The 9,545-nt window shown below is 46.4% G+C and overlaps 2 protein-coding genes across 2 annotated transcripts; one reads left to right on the top strand and one right to left on the bottom strand.

Annotated features, from left to right (window-relative positions):
• The first annotated feature begins 899 nt into the window (after nt 1–899).
• On the top strand, nt 900–6,471 carry LOC124704112 (cyclase-associated protein 1-like). Its single transcript, XM_047236352.1, has 10 exons — nt 900–1,205; nt 1,559–1,730; nt 1,825–1,889; nt 2,735–3,059; nt 3,156–3,318; nt 4,174–4,283; nt 4,368–4,423; nt 4,511–4,567; nt 5,797–5,940; nt 6,103–6,471. The coding sequence occupies exons 1-10, from the start codon at nt 915–917 to the stop codon at nt 6,187–6,189; spliced, it is 1,470 nt and encodes a 489-aa protein (XP_047092308.1). The 5' UTR covers nt 900–914; the 3' UTR covers nt 6,190–6,471.
• A 102-nt stretch (nt 6,472–6,573) lies between these two features.
• Nucleotides 6,574–9,094, bottom strand: LOC124700368 (glucan endo-1,3-beta-glucosidase 7-like). The gene is made up of 3 exons (XM_047232508.1): nt 8,662–9,094; nt 6,917–7,956; nt 6,574–6,817 (listed from the first exon to the last, which is right to left on the bottom strand). The coding sequence occupies exons 1-3, from the start codon at nt 8,756–8,758 to the stop codon at nt 6,680–6,682; spliced, it is 1,275 nt and encodes a 424-aa protein (XP_047088464.1). The 5' UTR covers nt 8,759–9,094; the 3' UTR covers nt 6,574–6,679.
• Nucleotides 9,095–9,545: the final 451 nt, after the last annotated feature.

The raw sequence follows: 9,545 nt of genomic DNA, 5'->3' as shown, positions 1-9,545 counted from the left end.
CCAATGCTATAGCAACAACACTGTCGTTTATATTTCTCTTGTCGTCACAGCAAAATAAAAGGAAGCTACATGTCAAACAATGCTGCTCACAAAATCATAAAATCGAATAAAACCACATCTTTCGGGGGGGAGATGGATCATCGGTTGGGAACAAAACATGATTTAGGCAACTGCCACTACATGCCTGCCAGTGTAACTAAGAAATAATTCAAAAATAGTCATCATAAATGTTTTCCTCCATTCTCTTATTTACTATCCTCCTTTTCATAAATCATCTATCTCTTTCTTCCCTTTGGTGATATGTCCTTCTCCTCTGTTCCACCTCTGATGCTCTCTCGTTTTAGTTTCCTTTACACCCAACCTAATGTCTTCTCCCCCGCCCTCATGCCTTTGATGGAAAGGCGGGAAAAAGGGTACTTCAACAATGCTCGGTGAAAATGCGGCCATGTCGGTCGCCTCTACCTTGTAGATTGCCCCAAAACATGTTGACCCTTGGTCTAGTGGTAGTGGTCAATCCACCACACACACACACATAGGTTGGTGTTAATTCAGCCATGATATATAGGACATGACTTAATAATATGCACCGGAATACTTTCATACAATTGGGAAGCTCCCGATACATGTATAGGAACTTCAACATTTTTCTGTGCACTATCTGAACTTTTTGCCGGTGTATTCCTGAAAGCGAGAATTATCCAATACCGCGGCGGCGCCATCTCATATTTCTTGTCGCCACAGAAAAAGGAAAGGAAAACGCTGGCAGCAGCACAAAGCTCCTCCGCCTCGCGAAGCCGCAAAAAGCCATTAAAACCGCACCAGCTGGAAGCGGCGCCACAGAGACGCGCTCCGCTCAACCCACGCCGTCGCACGAACTCCTCGCCCAACTCCCAGCCTCGATTCCTTCCACCGCCATGGAGAAGGCGCTCGTGGAGCGGCTCGAGGCCGCGGTGGCGCGCCTCGAGGCCGCCGCCGCCGCCGGGCCGTCCGGCGCCTCGCTCTCCGCTACGCCGCGGGACCTCGAGGGCGTCCCGGCGGCGTCGGATCCGGCGATCGTGGCCTACGACGAGTTCGTCGACCAAGCCTTCGGCCGCCTCAACGCCGCGGCCGAGAAGATCGGCGGCAAGGTGCTCGAGGCCACCAAAGTCCTCGCCGAGGCCTTCGCAGTCGCCAAGGACCTCCTCGTCCGGGCCAAGCAGCTCCAGGTACGGCTCACGCGCTCTTCGCCTCCCTCGATCCGGTCGCTTCGGCTGTGCTCGGCGCCTAGATCTCCGTCTGTTTTGGTAATCTAAAGCGTGTCTGGGGTAGAGTTATGCAAAGGTTAGAATTTTAGGATTTGGTTGATCGGGACGTCTGGGGCTGAGCTCATTCTGTTGGAATGGCTTCTCTAAACAGTAATTCAGCATAGGAATACAGGATCCCGCGATGTACAAGCAGTACAGATTTATCGGCAATGCATTAGCACATGAAGCAAAGTTAGCTTGGCGCTTGTTGGATCTGGAAAATGCGAATCCTGTTCTTACTTCACTGATCATTTTTTTTTTTTGGGGTTTTGCAGAAACCTGCATCAATGGCCAGTGTGCAGGATTTCTTTAAGCCTCTGAATGATGCTTGTGCAAAAGCAGCTGCTATGACTGAAGGAAGGAGGCCTGACTACTTCAACCATATGAAGAGTGTTGCCGACAGTCTCGCTGCCTTGGCTTGGGTGGCCTTCTTAGGAAAAGATATGGGTTAGTGAAATTTCTTTGTAGGCTTCTATGTTGAGTCACGTCAAGGTTATACAAGTTAAACCCCTGATTTCCTTTTATTCTTCCTCTCTGTAAGGCATGAGTTTCCCAACTGCACATGTTGAAGAAAGTTGGCAGATGGCGGAGTTCTACAATAACAAGGTATATGCCTTTCCTATTATGCCATTTTTTTCAATTTTGTTCCGCTTTACATGCGGTATTTGTACTTATTACTACTGCTGTTGGATTAGCGAACAATGCTTAGGTTTTGTTTCCTTTTGGGAAAGGTCTACAATAGATTAATGGGATGTAGTAATAACACACCGACTAGCATCCTTTTTTGTTCGAGCAAACACCCCATTTAGCATTTATGTTTGTCCCATTACTAGCTCCTAGACAACCTTGTTTTCAAAGCCATTTTCATCTGGAGAAATGGAACCCTACGAGCATCAAAAGCAGTACCTGTTAGGACAATTGAGATAAGCTTGTAAGGTGCTATTTCCATGAATGAGTGAGGAAGACGAGCAGAGGAAGCGACAAGGTCAACCTGGCTATCATCATATTCGTGGAAGGGAATTTCAGGGACTATTGCTTTTTTTGACAATTTATCTATTGTTCATGTTTTAAATGAGCTTTTTAGGGTAAGTTTCAAATGATCTAATACTATAAAATGGCCTACAAGACTACAACAATAGCGTAAAGTTCATAATAATAATATAATAACAATGGTTTTCTTCCTAAACTACAACGAAGATTCCCTATCTTTTATATATTCGTTAATCCAAGTATATGCTAATTTCAAAGCAGTTCATCATGTTCTGCCTGCATTGTCTTGTCATATTGATTAAAGTTCATACAATTTTCTCAAAAAAGAGTAATTTATGTAGTGCATCACATTGCAATGCCATTACAAATCCAGCTGAAAGTTTCCATGAAACCATGAAACCAAATTCATATTTATATAGTTTTATATGGTTCATGATGCTTATACACCATTTTTCTCGTAGGTTCTTGTTGAGTACAGGAACAAAGATGCTGACCATGTTGAGTGGGCTAAAGCTTTGAAGGAGCTCTACATCCCAGGCTTGCGGGATTATGTAAAAAAGTATTACCCTCTTGGGCCTGTCTGGGGTGCTGCTGGAAGTGCACCTGCTGTCCAACCAAAGGCTGCTGCTCCAACACCTAAAGCGCCGGCGGTTAAGGGCCCCCCTCCACCAGCTCCACCTTCAGCTCCTCTTTTTAGCGCAGATAAAACTCCAAAATCTTCACAGCCTAAACAAGGAATGTCAGCTGTCTTCCAAGAGATTAGTGCGGGCAAAGCTGTTACTACAGGTAGATGAAAGCACCTGCTTTGTCTATGGCAGAGGATTTGTTTTTCTCTTTCACAAATGAATAGCAGACATACGAGGCCCTGTCTTTTCTGTGCAGGATTGCGAAAGGTTACTGATGACATGAAGACTAAAAACCGTGCTGACAGAAGTGGTGTTGTTAATAGTACTGCTGCTGCTCCTGCTCCCGAGAAGACTTCTCGTGCAGGATCATTTGCCTTCAAGTCTGCACCCCCAAAACTGGAGCTTCAGATGGGTCGCAAGTGAGTTTTGACCATAGTTAAGAAAATTGTCACAATATCGACATCGAGCATATATTATCTAGGATGTTAGTACAGGTTGCCACTGGTACATGCAGGCCCAACAATGTAAAATAATCATCAAGGCCTTGTGTTTGATTATTTGGGTTAGAGAGCGGGCACATAAGGTGCAAGAATGTTATTTGGGCATGGTTGATAGGGAAGCTAAAAGTGAGATGGATCTATAGTCCTGGACGGTTACATGTTAGGTGAATGTATGTGTGTGTTAGGTTTGTAGCATACAATTAGATCGATTAATGATTTTAACTAAGAAAAAGAGCCATTATGATGAAGCAACAAATAGCTTTCATGGTGTAAGAAAAAAAGATCACCTTGCACAGATAATTAAATGCGATATATAAAAAAAATATTACAAAGAGAATTAGAAAAGCACATGGAATTAAGTTTGAACTAAGGACGAGATACAATTTTTTAACACAGAATATAGTCCCATCTGATGTGCAAGGAGGCAATTTCCTATGATGAATTAATTTTCTTAACAGATATGGTAATTTTAAAACTAATCCAACAGGGAGGAACCTGAATTGTGCCATTTTAAATAGGTAGATCCCACCCGGGTGAGATGCCTGAAATTTGCCCCTGACAGGATTCGAACTATGGTCAGCAGCTATGCACCACTGTGACCAAGCCACTAGACTATTGCCTAGCTCTAAGTTATGGTAATTTTTATATGCTGTTTAGCGGAGTTTCCATCATTTAATGAGTAGGATAATATTGTCATTCTGGAAAAATGAAAACTTGTCTCTTTACAGTTCATTATTCTATTTTGTATTCTCTCTGAATTTAGAAAAATGGCAGATGGGTGGTCGAAAATCAAGTTGGTAAAAAGGACCTTGCTATTGATGATTGTGATTCGAAACAGTCGGTCTATGTGTATGGATGCAAGGATGCCGTCCTTCAAGTAAATGGTAATGTCTATGAGTATATTTACTTTGGATATTTTGCATTTCTGTTTAAGCTTTTGCTATATGTAAAAAAAAAACATTTTGCAGGTAAAGTTAACAATATCACTGTCGACAAATGCACCAAATTTGGAATCGTTTTCAAGGTTAGCGAACACCTTTCTTGGACAAGAGGACATCGCCTAATTAGTATTGTATATATCAAGGCTAAGTTAGTTTACTATGTATTGCAGGATGTCGTAGCAGCTTTTGAGGTTGTCAACTGCAACGGTGTTGAGGTTCAGTGTCAGGTATATTGAATTATTTTGTGAATTTATGTCTATAAATTGAAGTACTCCCTCCGTCCCATGAAACATGTTGGAAGTTTATCTAAATTTAAATATATCTAGACACTAGATATGTCTAGATACGCCCGAATTTAGTCAAAGTTCCGACATATTTCACAGGACGGAGGGAGTATTTAATTCAGTCTCAGTACTACTCTTCCCACTCTAAAAGTATCACTTTACATGCTGGTCAAACCGTTTGAACCTTGACCCTCATATGTTTGTAGTAGCAAGTTTGAGCACGACGAAATGATGTAATATTACCTGTCTTTCAAATTCTGCTAAACAGTATTTTCATAGACATTCAAATATGTATGTCAACCAATTGTCGGTCAAAATTGCGCATTAAATATCAAAAGATAAAACTTTGGACTGGAGAGATCAATCTGTGACAGAGATGAAGCCATTTCATTTATGTAGAAAACTTATTTCGTTTCAAGACTGCTGTACTTGAAAAGAAGATGTTTCATTTAGTGCAAAGATAACAGGAATTACGCAATACAGCAGCTTATTGGAATCTCCAATTTGCAGATATCTCCTTTTTTTATCTAGTTATTCTTAGATAATCTAACAAGAAAACTTTTTTCTTGCTATTATCCTTTACTGACAAAGGTATCTGGTGTTTTAGATGTTCTTTTTCTGGGATTGTTTTCCACATTGTTCTCTGTTTTTCATTTTCTTGTTATCCGTTTCCTAGGAAGTTCATTGTAACACTTGTTGCACTTCTAACTGATATAATTTCTGTCTTATGTGCATTCCCTTTTCTTTGTCCGCTATGTGCTTTGGCTTCTTGACATGAGATTTGATTGCCTCTTACTTGCTTGAGTCTTTTGTTATGAAAATTTATTTTTCGCATGGTGGTGACGGCAACCTTGCTTATTTGAACTCCTGGGTTCATGTTTCCCGTTTTAGATCATCCTCAATTTATGATTATGAAGTTAATAGGCTCAAGTGTTCGGTAGTTGCTAATTTCAAAGTACCATTGGAAATTTGGAGACCCAGACCCCACAAGTCCTCGGTTGCATGTTATTTTATTTACTCCTTATTTGCTATAGTACTGAGTAGTTTTCTCAATCACTCTGCACTCTATTTAACTGCAATCCATATAAACTCACTATATTGGATGCAACTTTTGTTGATTCTGTTACTTATAGTGTCATGAAGGACTAAATGTATCGTCTTTTTACCTGTAGGGTACTGCACCAACCATATCAATCGACAACTCATCTGGGTGTCAGTTATACCTGAGCAAAGATTCCCTGGGAGCTTCTATTACTTCGGCTAAATCAAGTGAAATGAATGTATTGGTTCCTAGCGGCGTCACTGATGGTGACTGGGTAAGATGTCATTTCGTGTGTGATTTGCTACCAAACGCAGTAGTGCTATGAGTAGCCTAGAGCCTGTTCCATGAGCAGGCGGGTTATAGGTTGATGGACGCGTAATCCCATTGTTAGAATTAACTTAACCACTTGCACCTAACTTGGGTTCTTATACTGCAGGTGGAGCATGCGTTGCCTCAGCAGTACATCCACACTTTCAAGGACGGACAGTTCATCACCTCACCGGTTTCTCACTCTGGCGCATAAATCTGATGATGTATTTTTTGTGTGTTGTTGTTTGGTTGGTTGATGCTGCCTGTCTTGTTTTTTAAGATGGTGGTATGCTGAGAGTTGTAGAGCTATACTTGACTTCTTATGAAGCATTAGGTGTTGCGTGCAGATTGTTGTTTCTGTTGTCCTTGCCCAGTGCCCAGTGTGTGCGGGTTGTATGTTGTGCTTACACATGGTTGGTGTATTTGTATGCCAGCGAGCAACTTTGTGTATCTTTCAGCTGGTCATTCTTTTTACAACATGATTGTCAGTTTGTCATTGCACTGTATGCGTCTCTTTGATGTGATTGACTGTTACCTCAACGTCTTGAGGCTGCCTGCTGCTCTGGAAATGGTATTCCTTGCACATCCACATCGTATATGAGTTGAACTTTTGTTTGACAATGCGAAGACACAGATTGGCATAACATGATTTTGCCTCAAGCCCTCAATACACTTCACAGAAATTGCAGAACTGAAGTAAAAGATCAGACCAACAAAGCCATAAACCCGAAACATGCAAAAAGATGGAGCGCCGAGAAAGTGCGGGACGATTCAGCAGCACTACGAGTGTGACGAGAAGACGCTGCCGCCGCGCCCGGCTGCACTGGAGGGGTCGGAGTCACCTGCACCAGTTGGAAGCGACAGCTCCGTCGTAAGTTCTCTAAGCAAGAAACTTTAAACAAAGCACAGATCACACGGTGTGATCAAAAGTGAAAACCCACCTGCGGCGTCGCCGGCGGCACCTTCTGTGCTGGCGTCGGCGCCGGTGCGGGGGCCAAGCCCGCGGTGCCGTTCCTCATCAGCCCCGTGGGGTACGTCTCGGTGAGCGTGGTCTGGAACAGCCCGAACGACTTCTCCGACGCCTTCCCGGGCTTGAGGTCCTCGTCGTACACGGCGAAGAGGTACGTGTCCACCGACTTCCCCGGCATCCGCGGCGTCCCCACCATGGACCGCAGGTGCGACACGAGGCCGGACACGAACGCGCGCGCGTTCTCCACCGACGCGCCGGCCTCGTCGGCGCCGCCGCTGTGCGGCCACCCGGTCTCCGCCACCACGACCTCCACGTCCTTGTACCCCTTGGCGTCCAGCGCGGCGCGCACGGCGTCCACCTGCGCGTCGAACATGCTGGTGTACGTGAGCCCCGACCCGGCGTCCGGCCGGCCGGCGTTGGGCTGGAAGAGGCAGAAGGCGAGCGTGTCCGGCCGCGGGTCGTCCTGGTACGCGAAGTACGGGTACGGGTTGACGAGGAACGGCGAGCCGGTCTTGCTGAGGAAGGCCAGGAGCGGGTCGAGCGCGGCGGCCAGCGCCGGCTTGAACGTCCCCGACGAGGGCGGGTCGGAGGAGGCCAGCACGTCCATGGCGTTCACGGTGGAGACCTTGATGCTGGAGTTGGGCGGCAGCGCGTCGTACACGTTCTGCAGCGCGGGGACCAGCTGCGCGGCCAGCGTGGCGTCGTCGGCGAAGAGCACCTCGTTGCCGACGGAGATGCCGTTGATGGCCGGGGAGGAGGTGGAAGGGAGGTGGGAGGCCACCCATGCCGCGGCGGCCGACGGCGAGGACGCGAAGTTGGGGATGTCGCCGTTGGCTGCGCCGAGGAGGAGGGAGATGCCCGTGCCCGCGAAAGCGGTGACGACGGCCGGGTCGGTGCGGTAGAGGCGCACTTTGCCGATGGTCGTGGACTTGAGGAGGCGCGCCGTCGATGACGGCGGCGGCAGGTTGTCGGCCACGTCGCCGTAGTTGATACCGATGAAGGACTGCGGCGCTGCACGGGCGCAAACGTGTCTCGGCGTTAAGGAGTACACAAGACCAGTTGACAAAATGCACTCAAGGGTTGCTCAGCAACTGCAACTGCAACTTCAAGTAGTAAACTTTTACAGAACAGTAAATTTGTGAAGAGCAAAGGAAATTCTGCAGAATTCAAATGAAATGTGTACTCCAACGGTACAAGTCACCGTCACATGATGACATGACGAGCGAATACGATTTTATCACTGAGTACTCATGCATTATTGGATCATCTCTCTTTCTGTTGTAGTTTGCGCGGCTGAGAAGACTCCAACAGAACTGACACGGCTCATTTCATTGTCAATTTGTCACCCGCATTCTTTCTGAAAACAGAACCATGTCGACAAGGAAGGAGGATCGACATCGCAAAAGCAAGGATGGAAGAAACAACACCACTTTCGGCTGAAGAATTCCGAAAGCTACGTAAACCATGATCAGGCCTCATCTACTCCACTCCACCGCGAATTATTTACTCTATGTACTCCTTACTTTTCGAATAGCAGGAATGAAGAAAGGAATCAAATATGTGGGCATGTGCTGCTCGGTTCAAATCTCAAGAAAACGGAATAATAGAGATACGGAGAAGCTTCCAAAGTCCAAACACCTCAACGGCAAGAACAGAACTGAGATACGCACACTTGACCGACAGAACCGACGATCAAAGAAGAGACTCCGTACGTACCTGCAGAAGGGACATGGGCGAGCAGCAAGAACCCCAGGAGGAGGAGAGGAAGAAGGAGAGGCCGCCTGCTCCTCCGCGCCATCGCCGCTCCGGCCATGTCGATCGAGCTCCGGTTACTTCTGTCTGCCGCTTCCCTTATGGAGCTCTCGATTCGCTTCCTTGCTTCCGGCAGGCTGCAGCTTAACTAGTACTCCTGCCGCTTACTAAGGTTGTCCCCGGACGACGATGAGTTGCTTAGCGAGGAGGAGAAAGAAGGACACGGTGGGCTCTCTCCCTCTCCCCCTCCTTCTCTTTCTCGCGCAATTTTATTGCTGGCAAAAGCAGCCAGAGGGCGACCAAGCAAAGCGCTAAATCCCCTCTCTCAGGCCGCTCCTACAGTACGAAAATAAGATAAAGCTCCGGCCGGTTAGCTGCTTCGAGTCGAGGAAGGAAGCTGCAGAATTTGAATGAACGACTTTGGTGGCTAAATTCGAAGGGAGGTGGCCCAGGGACGCTGGGATCTGACGGCAGGTGTTGCCGCGTGGGAAGCATCGTCGGAGCATCTCCACCTGCCCGATACATTTTAAATATAAAAAGTATTTTTTTTGGTTCGTTTGTATCAAGTTGCGGACACAAAATTAGCCGTGACATGCCCATCGTTCATTTGGGTCGGAACCTTCCAGCTGCCCGACGTATTTTTTATATATAGATATTTTCATGGATAGGAAATGTAATTTATATAGATTAAAGAACAGGAAATATTAAAAAAAGGCCGAGATCCAGGCCTATTCTAGTGGCTATCTCCGTCGTCCTTCGTGAGGTCCACGATCTCCGGTATCGTCCACGGCTAGCGGCGGAGGAGGAGGAAAGGGCGGTGCAGCCGGTGGCCGCCGCGTCCAAGGACG

Source organism: Lolium rigidum, chromosome 3 (genome assembly GCF_022539505.1).
Source record: "Lolium rigidum isolate FL_2022 chromosome 3, APGP_CSIRO_Lrig_0.1, whole genome shotgun sequence".
Taxonomy (NCBI): domain Eukaryota; kingdom Viridiplantae; phylum Streptophyta; class Magnoliopsida; order Poales; family Poaceae; genus Lolium; species Lolium rigidum.
Note: the sequence above shows the minus strand (reverse complement) of the source record. Positions and strands in the feature narration are given on the sequence as shown.